The 22,969-nt window shown below is 41.7% G+C and overlaps 1 protein-coding gene across 1 annotated transcript; it reads right to left on the minus strand.

Annotated features, from left to right (window-relative positions):
• Positions 1–312: 312 nt before the first annotated feature.
• Positions 313–22,455, minus strand: LOC112249057 (adhesion G protein-coupled receptor G3). The gene is made up of 17 exons (XM_024418676.2): positions 22,280–22,455; positions 21,979–22,073; positions 21,768–21,806; positions 21,621–21,671; positions 21,253–21,291; positions 14,030–14,203; positions 6,833–7,142; positions 6,355–6,481; positions 6,140–6,268; positions 5,407–5,526; positions 5,213–5,255; positions 5,013–5,113; positions 4,578–4,702; positions 4,034–4,302; positions 3,741–3,831; positions 3,312–3,592; positions 313–2,865 (listed from the first exon to the last, which is right to left on the minus strand). The coding sequence occupies exons 2-17, from the start codon at positions 22,064–22,066 to the stop codon at positions 2,783–2,785; spliced, it is 2,070 nt and encodes a 689-aa protein (XP_024274444.2). The 5' UTR covers positions 22,067–22,073; positions 22,280–22,455; the 3' UTR covers positions 313–2,782.
• Positions 22,456–22,969: the final 514 nt, after the last annotated feature.

The following is a 22,969-nucleotide window of genomic DNA, read 5'->3' on the forward strand; positions in this document are numbered from 1 at the left end:
TATTGAAACAATGTTGCGATTGTTTGTGAGAATGCCAACAGGTGTTGTTCCCAGTGGCAGAAAGATTCTACTGGGGAAAGGTTCCAGTGGGGGTTGCCATGGAAGCCAAGAAGGGGAGTGAGGTGTATGTGTGTGTGTGCTCAAACACAATTGCATGTGGGGGTCTGGGAGAGGAAGTGTGTCCATCTGATGAATGGGCATGTGCCTGAACTCAATTTTATACGCTAATTGTAGTCTCACCCATTCATTTCTAATAACTGGTCATTTTTGACCAGGAACACCACAGGTGTACAAAATATAAAACACTCAAAATGTTATGAAAATCATCAAAATGTATTTTGTGTGTTCAGATGCCTGCGTGGACAAAGTCCTGGAAACTTGTGACAATCAGATTAAATTAACTACATTTTTCAGAGAGAAAACTTGCAAATGAATCCAATTCGACCGGAACACAGCAGGAGGGTTGAGAGTTCATTTGTAAGGCTTTTGGTTAAAAGGTACAACACAATCTTGATTATTGAATTACCTTTGATCTAGTTCAGTCTTATCAATCAAACAAACATATTAATCTCTTACCTACTGTAGCTAGATGACTGTGGCCATTTGTTCCTTAGAGACTGCTAGAATTAGATTGTGTAGCAATGTTGCACACCTGTGTAAATGAGATATTTCTGTATTTAATTTAAAACATTTGCAAAATGTTCTAAAAACATTTTTTACTCTGTCATTATTTGGTATTGTGTGTAGATGGGTGAATTTTTTTCATATTTAATACATAATACATTTTGAATTCAGGATGTAAAAATACACACTGGCCTGCTACAGTGCCTTTCTATAATGTCCAGAGTAGACCCACAACTTATCCAAATGTAATGTTTTAGGATATTTGTATTATCCCTAAACAAGGGGAGCCTTTTGAGCTGCGTGTCTTTACTGTTCTTACGTAATGACGCACATGGCCTCTCCGCTGCCTATCTTCAGGATTTATATTGAAAATTCGGCAGATTTTAATGATTTAATGTGTGGTATGATTGCTAGTTAGCCTATTGCATATCTGTCCCTACGTTTCTCAAAAACAAGTGAAATCTCAAAAAACATTGTCTGGACCCTTTCCTTCTATAACACTCCATTTACATTATAAACTTTGGTTGAAAGAAAAATAACTTCACCTTTAATTTGGCCTTTTTTACAGTGTTGCCTTTCAAAGCCTAACATGAATTTGTAATTTTACTCAGCAAGAGTTTTAAAAAGTTGAGTTAAAACTAACACATTAGCTCAAATTCTGTTCCTAGTTAACCATGAATGACTGTATACAAAGATTGAATGTCAAAAAAGACTAAGAAAACCTATTCTGTTATCAATGTCAGTCAAGAGTTTTACAGTCACCCGTCTATGAGTTAAGAAAAAAACATGTTTCAGGTGATGGTTGACAAAGTGAGATGTTCTCAGTTCTGCTCCAAATCCCTGACACAATGTGTCTTCCCGGAGGGTCGTCCAGATTCTAATGACGCTTAGGCACCATGTAGTATAGGGGGGGGGGGAATGTAGGTGTGTGGGACATACAAAAATGCTTTTCATCTACGATGTTCATTGTAGGTGGAAATGGGGTCAGAGGGCAGTGGCATGTAGAAGTGTTGGTCTGACAATTGCCTTTTGAATTCAGAAACAATCAATTGTGTACGAAATTCGCCTGTCGAATTGCAATGGTTGGTTCTATCTGTAGCTTTTTCAGAGATTGTAGCTCCTCTTTGCTCAGGTTGGGTTTCTTCATTATTTTATTCTGTTCACACTGAACCTTTACCTCGTCTTCCAAAAGGCAGCAGTATATTTCCACATGATTTCGATGTTTGGGAGGAGAGAAAGTAGTCATAGGTTTTAATTGAACCCCCTCAATATCAATGACACAGTAGGCCTCTAGGATATCTATTTCCTTTTTTTTAAATGGCACACAAGAAAATCCAAAACAAAATGATCACAAAGTAAAAGGAAAACAAAAAGAGCATGTGCAGAAGAGGTAGAAAACCCCAGAGGCTTGTGAGGCATATCCCCCTTTCAAATTTTTATGGAATTATTTACACAAAGAAAAGGTTTACACAATCTAAAAGTGTTCATTTCTAAACATTGATTTCCTATCCCTGCAAATATGGTGTTATGCTAAGGTACAATCTACTTGTAGGTCTAATGTTCTCTCAGGTAGCTCATAGGCTAGGAGGTTATATACTGTACGCCTATTCTGCAAAAACCAAAAGGGAATTAAAATTCTCCAAAATGTTAGATGGACTAAAAAAGAGCATATCTTTCAGAGGGTTTTTGATAACAGTCAAAGACACAGAAAGGCACCAATTCACAGTTGACCACGTCATCTTACCCTCGTGTACAACGGTGAGTGATCAATTGTGTATCCAAACGTATTTGATTATTTTCAGAGATGAAAATCACTTGAACCTAATAGATGTTTGCCTAGGACTATACACATCAAAACTGAATATGCATGGAAGGTGGGTCACAAAATACAACAAAATGCACACAAAGTGCAATAAACAGCACAACTTTGAAAAGTTAAAAAAAGTATTATGAGCACAATAAGCTTACGAGCAACCCTGGAAAGTAGTCATTTTGTAATTACGATTTATAATGTATGTTTAGGTTTGCCTATCCTGAAAGTTATAAACCAACATACTAAATATTGTACTTATGTAATAAAATGGAAGCAGTGGTATTAGTAGTAGAAGGTTTAACTGTGTTAGTCAGGGACTGGCCTCTCAGCTGGATGCATCGCAGTTCAAGAAGATGCAGTGGTTGCCATGGAGATAGATGCCTTCTCTGGCCGAGTTAAAGCCCAATAGCGTAGAAAGAGGAAGAGGCCTGTAGGGTGCAATAAACATTTTTACTGAATTACAAGAGCTGCTCTTGGAAGATGATGGAAAATGATGCCAAGAGTGTGCAAAGCTGTCATCAAGGCAAAGGGTGGCTTTTTGAAGAATCTCAAATATAAAATATATTTAGATTTGTTTAACACTTTCTTGGTTACTACATGATTCCATGTGTTAATTCATAGTTTTGATGTCTTTACTATTATCTTCACTATTATTCTACAATGTAGAAAATAGTAAAAATTAAAGAAAAACCCTTGAGTAGGTGTTCTAAAACTTTTGAACTGTAGTGTATGTACTATTGCATTATCAGCAGTAAAATTACCATGAGATTTTTATCATTGACTTTTCATGAGATTGTGCTCCTGTACACAGAACTACTGTGTATGTATGTGTGCACCTGATGTGAATGAGAATAAGGGCTGTATCTTATCTCACCATGGAGAGAGTTGATGGTGCAGAAGATGTAGAAGGCTGTCTCCCTCAGGGGGCCAAACTGGAAGAGCAGGACCCCCCAGGAGACCCCCAGGAGCCAGGCCAGACCCAGCAGACTGAGTACTGTCCCCCTGTTCATACCCCTCTCCCTCAGGACAGGACTCTGACGGTGGGCCCTCACCACCTTCACTGTCACAGACCCAAAGCACAGCATGTTCACCGCGAATGTCAGCACGAAGTACGAGAAGGACACCATGGTCAGAGCAGAGTCAGTCAGCCAGCACCTACGGAGGGACGGACGGACGGAGAGAGTCACAGACACAATCACATACATACACAGACAGGGACACATTCAGTAAATGTTTTACAGGGAGTAAGGGAGTCTTTGGTGATTTGAAAACACATCATTAGCAATATCATGATATAACTTACATTTGAATAGCACCACCGTCTTGCTGGTATATTCTGTATTCTCCATATTTGCCACAAGCAACAATTATGGTAACTACTATGCCAGGTATTCCTGAAAGAGATGTGGTTCCCCGTTGAGTCAAACACCAAGAGACAGCATTGATTCCTTAAAGCGATGAAAGCTGGAAGTATCCAGAGATAGGAGCTGATCAAGCTGGACAATACCATGTGCAGCTTGGTGAAACAGTTTCACTTCTCATTGATCAGGTAAAGTCCAGTCATACTTGTCCTCACCATTGACTTATTGCACTCACCCCATCCTACCAGGCCCAGTTTGAGGAGGTATCTGTTGACGTGGATGTTGAAGACCCGGATGATGAGCAGATAGAGGTGGAAGCCTTCAAGGGAGAACCAGGTGAGGGTGCACAGCAGAGAGTAGTGGGTGGCTGCTGCCGTAGCAACACACAGGCCATGGACACCAAGAGAGGCTAGGCTGTCGTTGATGAGGAAGGTTAGGTTGAGGCACAGCAGCGCCACACACAGGTGGATGTGGATGCACAGGGAATCATCAGATTTTCCCCTTCTGGGGGAAGAAGAGATTGAAATCTAATGTCAAAATCAACAACATAGCAAAGCTCATTGTTAAGGCAGTTCCTCTCTAGGTTCATTCTGCTTCCTCTTTGGGGTCAAGTTTCTGTAAAAGCACTGCGTGACAACTGCTGATGTAAAAAGAGTACTTAGAATAGAAAAACTAGTTTTTCCAATGAGGATGTTCTGTTTGAGTGGCATTGTGTGTGGTGGCTCGTTGTTTGCATGTTGTGGACATACTGTAAGTATTAGTTTTCAGTATAATCTGACCTGAGGTGGATGAGGAGAGCCAGACACAGGAAACAGAGGGATATTCCACAGCCCACCCTGGACAACAACGTCAGCAACCACACAGAGGAGGAGCTCAGACTGGCACTGGAGCCACTGACCGGAGACTGCCGTCAACAAAACACACAGTGGCTAGATCACACGTTGGTTGAGTGTTTCATTTTGGGTTTAAATGAATCCGTATCGTGGTACAGCACGATTTAAAATGAAAGGTAATTTCCGATTGAGTGGACAAACAAGTCATTTAGCGTGAATGCAGTCTCCGCGAACGTGGGAACATTGCACTGAACTCTCAGTGGTGCTATACGCCAGATCTTCCCTAATACAGTTTGAATCAAGCCCTTAATCAATTGATCAAAAGAAAGTAAGTGAGGTCACAACATATTTTAAGAGTTAGGTTAAGAAGTTATTTCTCACCATAAGTACAGCGAAGAATGAAAGGTGGGTACAAGAGCACACTGTTTCATTTTCCTTTGTCTCAGTGACACATCCAGAGGAATTCCAATGTGCAACAGTATCTGTGTAACAAAGAGATACAGTAAAACATTTTCAACATTTCATTTAGTTGTATATAGTGCTTCATAAAACTATTTTGTTTAGATAATAAATAATACTACCATTTTCAACATCCCAGAACACACATACTAGTGATTTGTTTTCCTATCAGAGAGAATAGAACCAGATTAGACCCTTCTCCTATTCCAATCCACACCATATCATAAACATTAATTATTGGATAGATTGCCGACAGAACAAAAATATAATATACATTTTTTAAAGAGTGTGATGTAGATATGCACTGCTCACTAACCACTGATGCATTCTGGAAGAGGAACGTGATCTTAAGATAGTTACTGAGGCCTGAGATGTCCTCTCCCACATCGACGGATACCACTCGACTGTTTAGGAGCTCAGTGTTGTTCTCCTCCACCTAGTAGGGATCAGAAGAGAGGATATACATTCTCTCTAAAGATAGAAGTTAATAAAAAATGTCAGTGAGGACTACAATTCTCCATGACGTTTGAGTCCCACCAACAAGCAACAACATATTTCAAAGTTAACTTGTTCTCTTTTATCTGAAGTTGTGTACACAGGGTGTATTGCAATGTTTTTTGAACATAGTGTGACTGGTAGCTCGCCTAGTAGAATGACAATGAATGAAGAAGTGGGAGAGCAGGCAGAAGTTTGCCTTGTACTGTAACTGTACATAGATGACAGAGATACAAGTGGTTGTTGGGTCTTCCAGGAAACTGTCAACATGTTAATAATGCCCTTCAAAAACATTGAGCCACTTTCCATAGCAGGCTGTCACATTGCAGTTTGGGCTTCATTGAAATATGCACAAAAACATCAGTGTTATATTTGTAACAATGTGTTGTCACTACATGATACACATACTGGAGTTAAAATGAGGATGTACCACAGATGTTTTTCTGTGCTTTGCTTGAAATGAGGATGTCCTGAAATATGTAAATGTATGTTATGAGTGCAGGACTGTTTCATTAGTAATCTCTGAGATGTTGTGGTTGTTACTGTTGTTTTACCGGGAACATGCTGTGATGCTCAAACCAAAATACTCCCAGGTTAACTTCCTCTGCCGTGTCTCCCAGGAAAACACGTAAGGCCTCAGTAGGAATCTCCAACCAAATGTCATCCATCTCCTCCAACGTTGCCTGGTGGAGATGAAGAAAGAATTATACATGTGATTACTGACTATCTCCCCATTTTGCTTTGTGCGTCCCTCTCATTCGTTGCTTACATTATTGGTGGAGGGTAGAGCCATTCTAAAGTTTAGCAAATTGTTCTTCTGATGTGATGTCACTGAGCCTTTGATGCTGTCTAGGATCACTTTCTGAGGTCCCTGCTTGGTAATGTTGTGAAATGTGCTGTTGTAATGAAATGAAGATTCACAGCTCAGAAAAAGCATGCCAAAAAAAGATGCCATGAAAATATCTCCTTCATTTTTTTTATTTAATGAGGTAAGTCAGTTAAAGAACAAATTCTTATTTACAATGACGGCCTACACCGGCCAAACCCGGACGACGCTGGGACAATTTTGTGCCTCCCAATCAAGGCCAGTTGGGATACAGCCTGGAATAAAATCATGGTGTCTGTAGTGGCGCCTCAAGCACTGTGATGCAGTGCCTTAGACTGCTGCGCCACTCGGGAGATGTCAGTCGAATAATGACATCGCTCAAACGACAGTAAAATATGTCAATCCTAATAAGTGGACTTACTTTTTCATGGAATGCAACTTCTGGCAATGGTATACTGTTTCTTCCTTTCCTTTACAATTTCTGTTCAAGTCATCGACAGAGGTTAGGTCATTCTTGTTAAATGTCTTTGTAATGCCTTCACAATCACATATTTTCACACTTGGAAAAAACATTTCATTGATGATGGTTGTGATGTTATTTTTAGTTATACAAGCGCTGTTCTGACTTCGATCTTGCATGTCCATAGAGATATAGATCCATTGATCCACACAATTCTTCCAATGCATTTTTTTGCATTTTTCACAATTTGGCATGATGTTGATGGTGCAGTCTGTAAGAGGAGAACAGAGTTCTGGGTGTTGGTCAAATCAAATTACACTGAATAGAAACGCATTCTTAATTATTTTTCATTCATAACAGTAGAAGTCTAGATAATCTACATATTAATGTATGAAGAGTTTAATTCCAAAATGCAATATATTCATTTTCATTAATGTTTGTAAATTGACATTAAACATTTATTTTGTGAATTATATTATTTTAAAATTTTACCATGAGATGGGTTAGTGAAAAGACAGCCATGATTTTGTTTGGACCACAGTATATTTGAAGGTTATTTTATTTCAGGGAGACAAATAATCATGTTTTGTGGCAAAACGCTATATATCCTTTTCAAATAACAGAGCAATAGAAAAAGTATCCCAATTGGGGTTTAAATAGTTTTTGTTAGGATAAATCAAGGGAAGCTTTTTCAGTTAGATTATATAAACTTTATGGAAAGATTTAAGGACTAATTAAGGACATTGAAAGTCTGTCGGAATTCATTTGCCTGTCAAGGATGGATTAATTCCTATTGTTGGAGTGACACAGCCTGCTGTCGTTTGCAGCCGACAGCCAATAGATATCAGTTTATAGGTTGTTTAATTTTACGATAAACGCTACAAATGTCGGCTCAATCGGATATCACCTTAAAATATGAACCCGGATCTACCGCAATACTTCAGCGTTATGGATTGAATCCAGCTGTAAAACCTAGATTCAGGGCTGGATTCAATTGGTATTGTCCAAGATTATCTGTCATAGCCTAGTTCGGCAATACAGATTGATTCCAGCCCTGAATCTAGCCCTAAACCAGGGGTTAAATTATAATACAGATCTGATTATGTTCCAAAGTGTGGAAAAAATATTTAGAGAAACCTAATTTACAATTAAACAGCCATAGACTGTTGCAGTGTCATGTAAATGTATCATTATACAGAAACCTCAATCCCAACTCTCTAAAAACATGGTTCTGGATATTGCAGTTAAAGCAAGTGTGTCAGATATGACAAACATATTGGGTTGTTGGGTCAACCCAGTTGATCGGTTGCAGGCGTTGGGTCACTTAACGTTAATTGGGCTGTTTTCCTTACAAAGAGCAAGGTTGGGTTGTTAATGCTGGGTGAGAGATTTGACCCACTGGGTGGGTTAATTCTCCAACCAAATCCAGAAGATCAAAGTGATCTGGCAAGCTCATCAATGAGGATAGTTGAAGCTGTGTAGGAAGTCTACCAGACAGCGCAGCCTGCGCTGAGTGGAATTGCAATGGGCAAGGCGTTGTGGCTGACCAAAAACGGTGAGTAAAAAGCTAAATAGGCTAAGATAGCTAACATGACTAATTATCCATTCAGGTTAAATATAGCTATCTATCATACAACCCCATGCCTGCTAGCTTGAGCCAACAAGCAAAAATGTTAGGTTTTTGTTGAAGTTTGGCTAGCTGGCTGTCAGTAGCTGTGGCAAGCTTGTCTTCTGAAAGCCTAACATTACTGTGTGGTGCATTCTTTCACACCAGGTAGGTAGCTAAATATTTTAGCCTAACGTTAGACCAGTTAGTTACATATAGATTTTACTAAGCTAGCTTGGCCTATTCCCTGTCTGAGTTAATTTAACATGGTTGTAGCTAGTTGGCAAGCTTATTATTACTCAGGCTTTTATGGTGGTTCAGTTTCTGAATGTTAACTTTTTTCCCTAATTGTTTGAGTTAGCCAGCTAGCTCGCTAGCTAGTCAGTCTGGATGCAGACAATTACTTTTGGGCAGCTAACGTTACAGTGCATTCGGAAATTATTTAGACCCCTTGAATGGGGAGCGTTGCTGAACAGCTATTTTCATGTCTCACCAGATATGTTGATTTGGGTTCAAGTCCGGGCCACCCAAGGACATTCAGAGACTTGTCCCGAAGCCACTCCTGCAATGTCTTGGCTGTGTGCTTAGGGTCATTGTCCTGTTGGAAGGTGAACCTTCGCCCCAGTCTGAGATCCTGAGTGCTCTGGAGCAGGTTTTCATCAAGATCTCTCTGTACTTTGCTCCATTCATCTTTCCTTGTCCTTACTAGTCTCCCAGTCCCTACCAGTGAAAAACATCCCCACAGCATGATGCTGCCACCACCATGCGTCACCGTAGGGATGGAGCCAGTTCCGCCAGAAATGACTCTTGGCATTCAGACCAAAGAAGTCAATCTTGGTTTCATCAGAACAAATAAATCTTTTTTCTATTGGTCAGAGAGTCTTTAGGTGCCTTTTGGCAAATTCCAAGCGCGCTGTCATCTGCCCTTTACTAAGGAGTGGCATCCTTCTGGCCACTCTACCATAATGGCCTGATTGGCAGTGTTGTGGAGTACTTTAAGTAAAAATACTTTAAAGTACTACCAAAGTAGTTTATTGGGGTGATCTGTGCTGTACTTAACTATTTATATTGCTGACAACTTCTACTAAACTACATTCCTTATGAAAATTGTACTGAGTGTGCCCCTGGCTATCCGCACGTTTAAAAAACAGGAACAATTGTGCCATCTCGTTTGCTTAAAAATTGAAATGATTTATACTTTTGATACTTAGGTATATTTAAAACGCAAATACTTTTAGACTTTTACTTGAATCATTTTATTTTTCACCTTTATTTAACCAGGTAGGCTAGTTGAGAACAAGTTCTCATTTTCAACTACGACCTGGCAGCTTTTATTGAAATGAAAGTAGTGTCTCCAACGTTCGTTCACATTTATCCATTTTGGCTGTCTCCTAAAAGCTTGTTGTCTTAGTCCCAGAGATACTACAGACCATTTAATCCTGATAGTGTTTCTCCCACCACCAGTAATGTTGGAAATTAGACTACCCCACCCAAGCATTGATGAGGCCCGAAATACATATTGTAGCTTAAGCATACATGTGGAATATTGAATACTATTTTAAATTGTAAACCAGAGGTGGGAAGTAACAAATTACAATTACTCTTGTTATTGTAATTGAGTAGCTTTTCCAATAACTTTATTTGTAAAATATTTTTTAAAGTCAGTAATTGTACTTCTACTTGAAAAATGTAATTGAAGTAACTGTACTTATACTTGAGGCTAAGTCAGTACTCTTCACCACCCCTGCTGTAAACCACAAAGTGGCTGGATTCAACTCAATGCAGATTTATGTCCCACACACAGCAATAGACTGTGCAGGAATATAGCATGTTCTGAGAAATAGGAAAGGCCACAATGTGTGTGGCTTGTGCAAGAGTGTGAGTGTCTTGATTATTGTTCAACATTTATAATCATATTCTCTAATCCCTAAATTGGAACCCATGTGTCTGAATACCTACGCCAGGCGACCAAACGAACAAGACACTCAAACCCTTTGTACTGACTCTCAGAAACAATGGCCTCTGCAATCATGAATGGGTAGGCTCTGGAGCAGAAGACAGTAGCTGTGTTTGAATACCCATACTAACATACTGTACACTACATACTTAAAACCTGCTGGGGCTAGGGGGCAGCATTTTCACTTTTGGATGAAAGGCGTGCCCAGAGTAAACTGCCTCCAACTCTTTCCCAGATGGGAATATATGCATATTATTATTACTGGTGGATAGATGTCTGTGAGTATAACAGAACTCATATGGCAGACAAAACCCTGGGAAGAAATCCAAACAGGAAGTGAAGTGAAGTGAGAACTCAATTTAGAAAACAGTGCCATTTGAAGTCCAGCTTAGATATGGATGTTTATGCACTTCCTAGGGCTTCCACAAGATGTCACCGTCTTTAGATTCTGGTTGTATGATTCTACTATAAAAGGTGGGGCTCATAATAGCTCTTTGAGTGGGTGGTCTGGCAGAAAGCCTCGATCTCATTGCGCGCGGTCACGAAAGAGTGTTCTTGCGTTCCTATGCGTTTCTTCAGACAATGAAATTCTCTGGTTGGAACCTTAATGTTTTAAGGATTGAATGCCGGGCTGAACAAGCTAACAACAAGTGGCTAAATGGTGGACTTTATGGAACAAATCAGTCATTTATTGTCGAACTGGGATTCCCGGAACTACCTTCTGATGAAGATATTCAAAGGTAAGTGAATATTTTAGTGGTTTTTATAGCTTCTGTTAAAGCCAAAATGGCGGCTATTTCTTTGGGTTCTGAGCGCCGTTCTCAGATTATTCTTTAGTTTAAAAAAAATCTGACACAGCGGTTGCATAGAGGATATGTTTATCTTTAATTCTGTGAAAAACACTTGCATCTTTTATCAATGTTTATTGTGAGTATTTCTGCAAAATCACTGGATGTTTTGTAATCAAAACATTACTGCACGTAACGCGCCAATGTAAACTGAGATTTGTGTATATATATATGCACATTATCGAACAAAAACACACAATACATGTATAACATGATGTCCTATGAGTGTCATCTGATGGAGATAATCAAAGGTTAGTGTTTAATTTTATCTATATTTATGCTTTTGTGACTGAAAAATCACTGTGTGTTTTTGAATTCGGTGGTCATCTAACATAAATGTGTGTTTGCTGTAAAACATTTTAAAAATCGGACACGATGGGTAGATTAATGTAGCTGGGGATATTAACAAGGCTAATCTGAAAACAAGGCTCCCTAAATTTGATCAGCATATTGAATGCGCAACCTGGGCTGGCAAAACCCTGGATAATTGTTATTCCAACTTCCATGATGCAGACAAAGCCTTCCCCCACATTCCTTCCGGAAAATCTGAGTTTGAGCGAGTTTATTAGCAAGTGCATCGGTGAGGTTGTACCCACAGTGTCAATTAAAACCTTTCCCAAGCAGAAACCGTGGATTGATGGCAGCATTTGCGCAAAACTGAAAGTGCGAACCACTGCATTTAATCAGGGAAGGCGACCGGAAACATGACCGAATACAAACAGTGCAGCTATTCTCTCTGCTAGGCAATCAAACAAGCTAAGCGTCAGTATAGAGACAAAGTGGAGTCGCAATTCAATGGCTCAGTCACGAGAGGTATGTGGCAGGGTCTATAGTCAATCACGGACTACAAAAGGAAAACCAGCCCAGTCGCGGACCACGATGTCTTGCTCCCAGACAAACTAAATAACTTCTTTCCTTGCTTTGAGGACAATACAGTGCCACTGACATGGCCCGCTACCAAAACCTGCGGGCTCTCCTTCGCTGCAGGCAACGTGAGTAAAACATTTAAACGTGTCAACCCTCGCAAGGCTGCCGGCCCAGACGGCATCCCTAGCCGCGTCCTTGGAGCATGCACAGACCAGCTGGCTGGTGTGTTTCCGGACATATTCAATCGATCCTTATCCCAGTCTGCTGTTCCCACATGCTTCAAGAGGGCCACCATTGTTCCTGTTCCCAAGAAAGCTAAGGTAACTGAGCTAAATGACAATTGCCCCATAGCACTCACTTCCATCATCATGAAGTGCTTTGAGAGACTAGTCAAAGACCATATCACCTTCACCATACCTGACACCCTAGACCCACTCCAATTTGCTTTCCACCGGAAATAGGTCCACAAACGACACAATCACACTGCCCTAATTCATCTAGACAAGAGGAATACCTATGTAAGAATGCTGTTCATCGACTACAGCTCAGCATTTAACACCATATAGTATCACCGCCTGGTACGGCAACTGCTCCACCCACAACCATAAGGCTCTCCAGAGGGTAGTGAGGTCTGCACAACGCATCACCGGGGGCAAAGTACCTGCCTTCCAGGAGACCTACACCACCCGATGTCACAGGAAGGCCAAAAAGATCAAGGTCAACAACCACCTGAGCCACTGCCTGTTCACCCTGCTATAATCCAGAAGGCGAGGTCAGTACAGCTGCATCAAAGCTGGGACCGAGAGACTGAAAAACAGCTTCTATCTCAAAGCTATCCCACTGTTAAACAGCCATCAATAACATAAAGTGGCTGCTGCCAACATACTGACTCATCTCTAGCCACTTTAATTAAAAATTGGATGTAATAAATGTATCACTAGCCACTTTCAACAATGTCACTTTTTATATAATGTTTACATACTCTACATTACTCATCTCATATGTATATACTGTACTCTATACCATCTACTGCACAGTGCCTATGCTGTTCGGCCATCGCTCATCCATATATTTTTATGTACATATTCTTATTCATTCCTTTACACTTGTGTGTATAAGGTAGTTGTGAAATTGTTAGATTACTTGTTAGATATTACTGCATGGTCGGAACTAGAAGCACAAGCATTTCGCTACACTCGCATTAACATCTGCTAACCTGTGTATGTGACAAATAACATTTGATTTGATTTTTGTGGACAAAATCTTACACCTAGGATCCTAACTTAATGTATTGCCTTTCTCTTGCATTTCAAAGATGTAAAATTGAAAGCAGATTTTTTTGTTTATTATCTTTTCCCAGATCTAACGTGTTATTCTCCTACATAAATTTCACATTTCCACAAACGTCAGTGTTTCCTTTCAAATGGTATCAAGAATATGCATATCCTTGCTTCAGGTCCTGAGCTACAGGCAATTAGATTTTCTTGTCATGTTAGGCGAAAATGGATCCTTACAATGTAATCTACGTATTCCCCAAAAGTAATTATCATGAGAGAACCATAAACAAAAAGTAATGTTGCATACTCCAAGAAAGGTTAAAATCTCACCTTTCTGGTCAAAATAGGATGACACAGGCTCAAGTTCACAGTACAAAAATGATAAAAGTATGAAATATTTGTATGTATTTCCATTTCAACAAAACTATGAATAAGGCTTATGATTTAAATGCTTTCTAAATATAGTATAATCAAGTTAGAAAACGACTAAATAAGATTTCACCTTCCTTATAACTGTAAAATAGATATTTGGAATCAAACTTTGTACAATACTCTAATTCACAATGTTTATAGGTGGTATGAAATGTGTACAGTAACAATTACCTGGAATTCCATGCTGGCTTGAAAGTTTGCAGCCTTTGAACCATGTGAATAAAAATTCACAGCACTTGTCGATACCATGTATGATCATAGTATTTAGTACATTAGTCAGTGGCAGACAGATGAACTGAAGGGATTCAAGGGGCAAGGTCTTGGTCTTCCTGAAAATGATGGCGGCTGATGAGAGAGAGGAGAGAGACTTTTGACTTTCTTTGTCTCATTTCACACTCACCCCCCATTAAAAATAAAACACCAAAATATATCCTGTACTGCATATATGTACCATACTCACCTTTCCATCTACCACAATACAAACCAACATCAAAATACCCAAAGAAAACACACCACTTCTACAACCGTATATCCAAAACATCTTCCCCAGCTATACAGCCCCCCAACACACCATATCTCCTGAACCATCTCCACACTTTTATCATTCTATAGTACTCAAACTCAACCCAAAGGTGCGCAGAAACCATCCCATTAAACAATAGTAAAGGGTCTTTTATCCCACCACCTTTGACCCTGTTCCTCCTTCACCTGAGCAAACAGAAAAATCAATAAAACACATTTGGCCTTCCATTATCAAATACCTGTATCCCATTACAAACATCCCAACAGTAAAAACCACCCCCAACCTCTCACAGACATTCCAACAGAGACATTAATGGCATTAACCTGGTGCACACAGAAAACACACGAATCACAGTTTCTTTCATTACACAGAAAGGACACCCCTGCCCAAGTCCCCGTTCAACCCGTTCCAACCAGCTGTTAGTGGCCAGGGCTCCATGAAGAACCCTCCCCTGGAGTTCCCCTGACCTCTTTGGTACTGGGGGTTAGTAGAGCCCCCTCCATCTAAAACCCACCATACTCTCCACCCCACATACCCTGTGCCACTGATGTGCCCACACTCCTGTTAGGCTCCTAATGTTCCTAACCTTAAAACAGAGGTTGTAGAGGGCTTTGCCTCCCACCCCTTCAAACTCCCCCAGGCTTGGAGTGTTACAATCTAACAAGTCCTCCCGACCCCCTTGCCAGTCTCCAGTCTCTGCCATCACCTGCAGTGGCGGAAACATTGGTGGCCCCTCCTCCTTTGGCCGCTCAAACACCCCAGACAGTTCCTTCTGGACCTCGTACAGTAAACTCCCCAGCAGCCTAAGAGATGTTATTCCTGTTTGTTGTGCCAAGACTTCTGGGGTTTTCCACCCCTCCTCTCCCAGCAGTCTCAGGTCACCCAGCCTTTGTAAACCCGCTGCCATCAGTTGCCTCTGCAGGGTGGCTGACTGAACCGATCTCAAAGGGATGGCTGGGTTGTGGAAGATAGGCTCCTCCCACAGCCCAGACTCCACACCCCCTTCTCATGTGGGCCTTAGCAGCTGCCAGGCCCTCAGAACTGCAGAGTACAAATCTGAGAGACCTGCTCTACTCAGCCTCTCCAGCTTCATGAGGAACAGCTGCCGGTCCAACCCTAATCCACCAGCTCTCCTCAGCAGCGCTCATGCTGGTTCCCTCCAGCCAACATCAGTATGGTACAGCAGTCTCTGCACCGCCTTTAGCCGGAAAGCAGCCATCCTGCTCTCCAGTTCCACCAGGCCCTATCCTCATTTGTGAACGGTCATGTACAACACTACCGCCCTCAGCCAGTGATGGCCCGACCAGAAAAAGTCCACCAGCTTGCGTTGCAGGTCTGCGAGCAGGGGGGTTGAGGACAGCCAGTTTTTGCCACGGGGAAGACGCCACCAGGTTGTTGATTATCAGCACCCTCCCTCTATATGACACTTGGGACAGGAGCCATCTCCACCTGGCCAGTCTTGACACCACTGCCTGTGACATGCCCTCCCAGTTCTTCATGACCCACTTCTCAGAGCCCAGGTACACCCCCGACACTTTAAGCCCTTCATAACCCCACTGTAAACCCCCTGGAAGCAGAGGGCCCTATCCTCCCCACGCCCCACTTAACAGAGCTTTGCTCTTTCCCCAGTTTACCTTTGCTGATGAAGCTTCCTCGTACACCTTCAGACTGGTCTCTAGTGCCTGCATATCCTGACCATCCCTGACCATCACAGAAACATTTTCATATGGTGACACTGCTATGCCTGTCACCACTTCCATGCCTGTCCAGCACACTCCCTGCAGTCTCCTGCGTAGCAGTCCCAAAAAAGGCTAAATGGCTAGTGGGTATAACTGCCCAGATAGAGGGCAGTTATACCTGAGAATTCCCCGTTTCACCCAGACTGGCCTACTGATCCCCCCTCCCACCTTGAACATACATGACGCCCCAGCATACAATAGCTTCACACAGGTAAAAAAAAAAAAAAAAAAAAAAAAAAAACTCTTCCCAAACATCACATTAAACAGATACTCATAGTCCACTCCATCAAAAGCCTTCTCTTGATCTAAAGAGACCAGCCCAAAGTTCACATTAGAACCTCTCAACAAGTCCAACATGTCCCTGATTAAGAACAAATCAAATAAAATTATATTTGTCACATACACATGGTTAGCAGATGTTAATGCGAGTGTAGCGAAATGCTTGTGCTTCTAGTTCCGGCAATGCAGTAATAACGAACAAGTAATCTAACTAACAATTCCAAAAAAAAAAACTACTGTCTTATACACAGTGTAAGGGGATAAAGAATATGTACATAAGGATTTATGAATGAGTGATGGTACAGAGCAGCATAGGCAAGATACAGTAGATGATATCGAGTACAGTATATACATATGAGATGAGTATGTAAACCAAGTGGCATAGTTAAAGTGGCTAGTGATACATGTATTACATAAGGATGCAGTCGATGATAGAGTACAGTATCTACGTATGCATATGAGATGAATAATGTAGGGTAAGTAACATTATATAAGGTAGCATTGTTTAAAGTGGCTAGTGATATATTTACATCATTTCCCATCAATTCCCATTATTAAAGTGGCTGGAGTAGAGTCAGTGTCATTGACAGTGTGTTGGCAGTAGCCACTCAATGTTAGTGGTGGCTGTTTAACAGTCTGATGGCCTTGAGATAGAAGCTGTTTTTCAGTCTCTCGGTCCCAGCTTTGATGCACCTGTACTGACCTCGCCTTCTGGATGATAGCGGGGTGAACAGGCAGTGGCTCGGGTGGTTGATGTCCTTGATGATCTTTATGGCCTTCCTGTAGCATCGGGTGGTGTAGGTGTCCTGGAGGGCAGGTAGTTTGCCCCCGGTGATGCGTTGTGCAGACCTCACTACCCTCTGGAGAGCCTTACGGTTGAGGGCGGTGCAGTTGCCATACCAGGCGGTGATACAGCCCGCCAGGATGTTCTCGATTGTGCATCTGTAGAAGTTTGTGAGTGCTTTTGGTGACAAGCTGAATTTCTTCAGCCTCCTGAGGTTGAAGAGGCGCTGCTGCGCCTTCCTCACGATGCTGTCTGTGTGAGTGGACCAATTCAGTTTGTCTGTGATGTGTATGCCGAGGAACTTAAAACTTGCTACCCTCTCCACTACTGTTCCATCGATGTGGATGGGGGGGGGTGTTCCCTCTGCTGTTCCCTCAAGTTGTCCGTGATTGAGCGTCCCGATACACAATATGTTTGGTCCTTATGTACTATCGAGACCAAATGTGACTTCAGTCTGTTAGAGGACCTTGGCAAATATCTTGTAGTCCACAGAGTAATGCCACAGGCCTACAGTTCTTAAGTTCACACAAGTCCCTCCTTTCGGGCAGGAGAGTCAAAGCTGGGCAGGAGAGTCAGAACTCTCCTACGACGACATATTCACACAACACGCAAAATAAGTCCAATTATTCCCCAGAATTTTCTAGAAAACTCCACAGGCAGTCCATCGACCCCCGGTGCATGACCAGGGGACATCTGGGTTACGGCCTCTGCCAGTTCATGGGACAACAGAGGAATGTCCATTTCATCCCTCTGTGCCAGAGAGAGCTTAGGGAGTCCTGTGAACAAGACCTAAGCACACATAGGATCACACACTTCTGCCCTAAACAGTTCAGTATAAAACTCCACAGTCCACTCCAGCATCTCACCCACCACAGAGGTCACCTGCCCATCAGACAGACGTAGACAATGCATACCCTTGGCTTCACCGCTCTGTCTTTCCAAACCAAAGAAGGAGGAGCTGGGAGCATCCATCTCCTTTGTTACGGCTTTCTTCCGTCGAAGGAGAGTCGGACCAAAATGCAGCGTGGTTAGTTCGATCCATGTTTAATGAATGAATAAACACGACAAAATAAAAAAACAAGAAACGGAACGTGAAAACCTATACAGCCTATCTGGTGAAATACAAACACACAGACAGGAACAATCACCCACAAAACACAGTGAAACCCAGGCTACCTAAATATGGTTCCCAATCAGAGACAACGAGAATCACCTGACTCTGATTGAGAACCGCCTCAGGCAGCCATAGACTATGCTAGACACCCCTACTCAGCCACAATCCCAATGCCTACTAAAACCCCAATACGAAAACACAACACAAAATAAACCCATGTCACACCCTGGCCTGACCAAATAAAAATATAATCACAAAATACTAAGACCAGGGCGTGACATCCTTGAGCATGGAGAACCTAGCTCTTACAAGTGCTCCCTTTGCTTTAACCTGTAAAAAACGGCCCAGGTCCCTACGTAATTCAGCTAAATTAGCCTGGAGGTCTATATTGCCTTGCCCCACCGTCTCACTAATACAACGCTCTAGTTCCCCCAATACTCTTCTAACCTCTTGAGGATGAGAGACCTGTGCACTCTTGACAGAAAAGCTGAATTTGGACTTTCCCCACATCCAACCATTGACTCAGACTCATCCTCCTCTCTTCGCTGCCCCCATCTTTCCCAAAAGGTCTGGAAACCTGAGCAAAAAGTGGCAAAACCCCACCGGGAGAATAGTAGCGCCCAACAGCCTATTGCGCCGATTCCTAGACATGTAAAACTGATCAAGTCGAGCTGCACTCACCCTAGCCCCAAAAACCTTCACCCATGTATACCGTCTTGTGTTGGGATGTTTACTTCTCCAAACATCCACTATGTCAAACTGATTAATGATGTCCCTTAACACTCCCACTGACACTGAATGAGGCTCTTCCCCATTTCTGTCTTTCATAAAATCCATTGTATAGTTCCAGTCCCCTCCGACCACCAGCGTCTCCTCATGCGCTACCTTTGACAGTTCCTGTCTAAGACTCCCAAATAGAACCTCCCTCTCTCTCTCCCTGTGTTAGGCCATACACATGTATAAAGACAAAACCCATGTTGTTAATTTATGCTTTTACAACAAGCACCCTATCCCTACACACCTCCTTTGAGGAGCACATTTTTAGACAGACCCCTGTACTACAATTTGTCCCATGGCTTAACACACTTCCCCCTTTCCACCAGAGCCCCCAATCAACTTCATTCAACACATCACTATGAGACTCCTGCAGAAACAACACCTGTACGTTTTTGTTTTACATATTTACCCAACACACTCCTCTTTCCCGTATCTCTGGCGCCATTTATATGAAGCGAGCCTACCCGAAGAGTCTCGATAAGTGGGAGAAAAGCCAGCAAAGAAAGAGACCAATAGCAAAGCTCAAAAAGCCCCAGTGTCAGAAAGAAACTATACATCTAAACGGTGTCTGAAGGTAGACCCTTTCTCTCTTTTGTGACCCACTTCCTCAACCTAAACCGTTTCCTGGTTGAGAGGACACCATGTCCTTCATTTTTATAGCATGTTGTACTAATCGTACAAACTTTCTCAGATCAGAAAAGAAAGCCCCAAGATGAACTTTTTCCCCCTTGGTCTCATTCAGGAACCTTGTCAGTTCTCTCAACGTGGACTTTGACCCCTCTGCTTGACTGGCTGTCAGCTCCGGACCCATTGAAGAGGAGTCTGAAAAAAATAACTCCTCAGACTCACTTTACTCCTCATCTCTATCTCCCATCCTGACCACTTGCCCTTCCTCTCTGGTCATGGCCTCCCCCACAGCAACAGGCAAAGGTTCCATGGTGCCGTTGACCACACCCCTTTTCCGCTTGACACCCTCCTCCCCTCTAGTCTCTTACACTTCCCCACTATACTCTCCTCATCCACTAGCATAACCTGACTAGACCCAGCCTCATCTACCCCACCATCCATAGCATGACTAGACCCAGTCTCAGCTAGCCCACTATCTCTAGCCTGACTAGACCCAGCCTCCAGTACACCACCATCCATAGCATGACTAGCTCCAGCCTCAGCTACCCCTCTGCATCTCATTACCCCCTACACGTTGACCTCTATTTCCCCCACTGGCACTTGTGTCCTCACCTTGTCTATGGCCTTTATGTGGGCACGCAAAGCTCTTACGCCCCAAATCCCCACACTCAAAACACCGTAGACTATCTGTGCTGGCAAACCCTGCATAGAGCCCCTCCCCATGCCTCACTTTAAAATGCACATTTAGCTGTTGCTCATTGTTTTTCAGAAACAAACACTTGCCTCCGGAACGAAACAACGTGCTTAACGGCATCTGCCTGAAAACCTGCCGACAATACGCAAAACCCGCTAGAAAACTTACCAAAACAACTCAGCTCTTTCCTGATTTGATCATCCGTAATAAACGGAGGCAAATTTTCGACTACCACCCTGGTCGAAGGGGTAGAGAGAGGTGAAATTGGCACCAACACACCCTGTACAAATATTCCACTAGCAATTAGCCTGCCAACCAAATTAGCCATTTTCATGAACACAACCACAGCTTTGTTCATTCTAGAAGCAGAATATAAATTCAACTCCTACCTGTTCACCGACTGCAAGCAAAACCTCCTCCACTTTAACATTCTCAGGAACACACCTGAATCCATGCCGTATCGACAGCGTCTCCTCCGCGCTATGCTGAGAAGCCATCATGCACACCACACCTTCTAAACCCCAGGAAACTTACTCTGTCCTCTTCCACCCTAACTTTGAAAAACAATCTGTGGATACTGCTAAATCAAATAGTGCATTAACCATCCACCATATAAAATAACATTGAAAGAAAAGACCAAGAAAGTGAGTTAGGACAGAACCCTCCACATCACACTCAAACTTCAAAAAACAGACAGACGGACAGAGATGTTTTTCTTCAGAGTTTCTGTGTGCCGTAACTGGTCTTCTGCTTGATATTTTGGGTCTAGGCTTACAGGTTACGCTTCTGCTTGTTCTTCCGGGTCTAGACTTACCGGTAACTGTAAAATAACTTGCTGAGTTAAAAAAAGGTCTTACCACAAACTGTTTGCATTGTTGGATTGTTTTCACAAACATCTATAAAATTTTAAACAAGAAAACAAACAAATCATGACTTAGTGTGTATAATACAAGGATTGTAATTACAATGTGTAAGAGAATACTTAACATAAAACACCTAAATATTCTATTATGGAATTTCATGAATAATTCATATTACTCTACTACACCTTGTTGAGCTGAAACACCTTTCATATGCATTGAGTAGTTTTACAAACTCTATTTTTGCTAAATAAATTCACACACAACCCCGTCCATGTGATGTTTGCAAGAAATGTATCTATCGACAAATGTAACCCTATTACTGAAATAGGCTTGTGAATTGATCAAGGAGTTAATGACCTTACTTGCATGAACAGCCATGTGTAGTCCATCATAAGAGTTTTGATCTCCAAAGACTGGAATACATTTTCAAATTGCATACTGTTTGTTAAAGGGTCATTTTGCAGTTCAGTAACCCATCTTTGGGAGAAAGTAGGTGAATGGATACTTACTAGCATGGACATTTGGGATGATGTCTGATAAATTAACATCTGAGGAATCAAAAAGGAAACACTAACAGTAAGATAAAGTAGGCTAAATAATTGAAGTGGCAAATACTGTAGCTTAGTTGTCTTTTTTTATTTATAGACATTTATGACTTGCTATTAATTAAATAATCATGTGTTTATTTTGTGATGTAATGGTGTATGTCCATCAACTCACCAGGACGAAGTAACTTAGTAGCAGATGTCTTCAAAGAAAGAGAGAAATAAACCATCAAAGCAAAAATATTACAGCCAAACTGTGCCATAGTAGCGCTAGAAGAAGAAACAGAGGAAGAACAGGTTGGCTTTTACACAAAATACCTTGCTGGTAATAGCAGATAAAAACAAATTACAAAATTAATTCATTTTAGGCCTAACCTTGCACAAGGCTACATTTGATAGTCTACTTGCAAATTCCTAGGCTATTAGGCAATGCATTTCTGGTTAACAAAAAGATATTTAAAGCAAAGGCAACATACCGTATGAATTGATTATTCTTTTGTTTCTTCACAAACCTCTCTGTGATAGACTCGGGGAAAGACTCGGGGAAAGACTGGGGCAGACAATTAGGGAGAAAACTCTCTTCAGCTGGTGGTGCCAATGAGAGATGGTGTGGTTGACAATAGAAGTTAATGCTCAGGGTGAGGTACTGCGTAAATGGCTCCACCTAGTGGTACAATACTGAAGAGAAAACAATATTACAATCAAAAGGGCAGGCCAAGCATACTAGAACTGCAGCAGATATAATTGTTGTAAAACCAATGCTAGAATGCGTAGAGTATTGGTTAAATATGTTCAATAATGGAAAGTAAACAACCAAACATTGCAAAACTAGAAATAACAAAATCAAAGGACTAACAAAAACAGTTTAAATAGTTAGAAAGCTGATAACCTTTTAAATGAACAAACAAAAAATACAAATAGCTTCATAGTGTGACTTTGTTAAAGGAAGGGGGTCACTGAGCTGTCAAAGGGAAGAGGCCCTTCACAAACACATTCAATAGTCCTTCTCTAGGTTAAGACCCCTGGGGACTTAAGAATCTAAGGAATGGATCCAGAGCTTCTCTCTGGAACTGAGGTATTTGTCAACATCGCTGCTGCATTTGTTAATGGTAACTTGTTTCATTCCAAAATAAAACAACTCTTTAAAATGGAAGGCCACTGCGCCA

Source organism: Oncorhynchus tshawytscha, linkage group LG04, assembly GCF_018296145.1.
Source record: "Oncorhynchus tshawytscha isolate Ot180627B linkage group LG04, Otsh_v2.0, whole genome shotgun sequence".
Taxonomy (NCBI): domain Eukaryota; kingdom Metazoa; phylum Chordata; class Actinopteri; order Salmoniformes; family Salmonidae; genus Oncorhynchus; species Oncorhynchus tshawytscha.

Coding starts and splice junctions, on each gene's coding strand:
- LOC112249057 (XM_024418676.2), bottom strand. CDS start 22,066: ATGGCACAGTTTGGCTGTAATATTTTTGCTTTGATGGTTTATTTCTCT. Junction 21,807..21,978: donor TACTAAGTTACTTCGTCCTG/GTGAGTTGATGG, acceptor TTGATTCCTCAG/ATGTTAATTTATCAGACATC. Junction 7,143..14,029: donor AAGCCAGCATGGAATTCCAG/GTAATTGTTACT, acceptor CTCCTCTTACAG/ACTGCACCATCAACATCATG.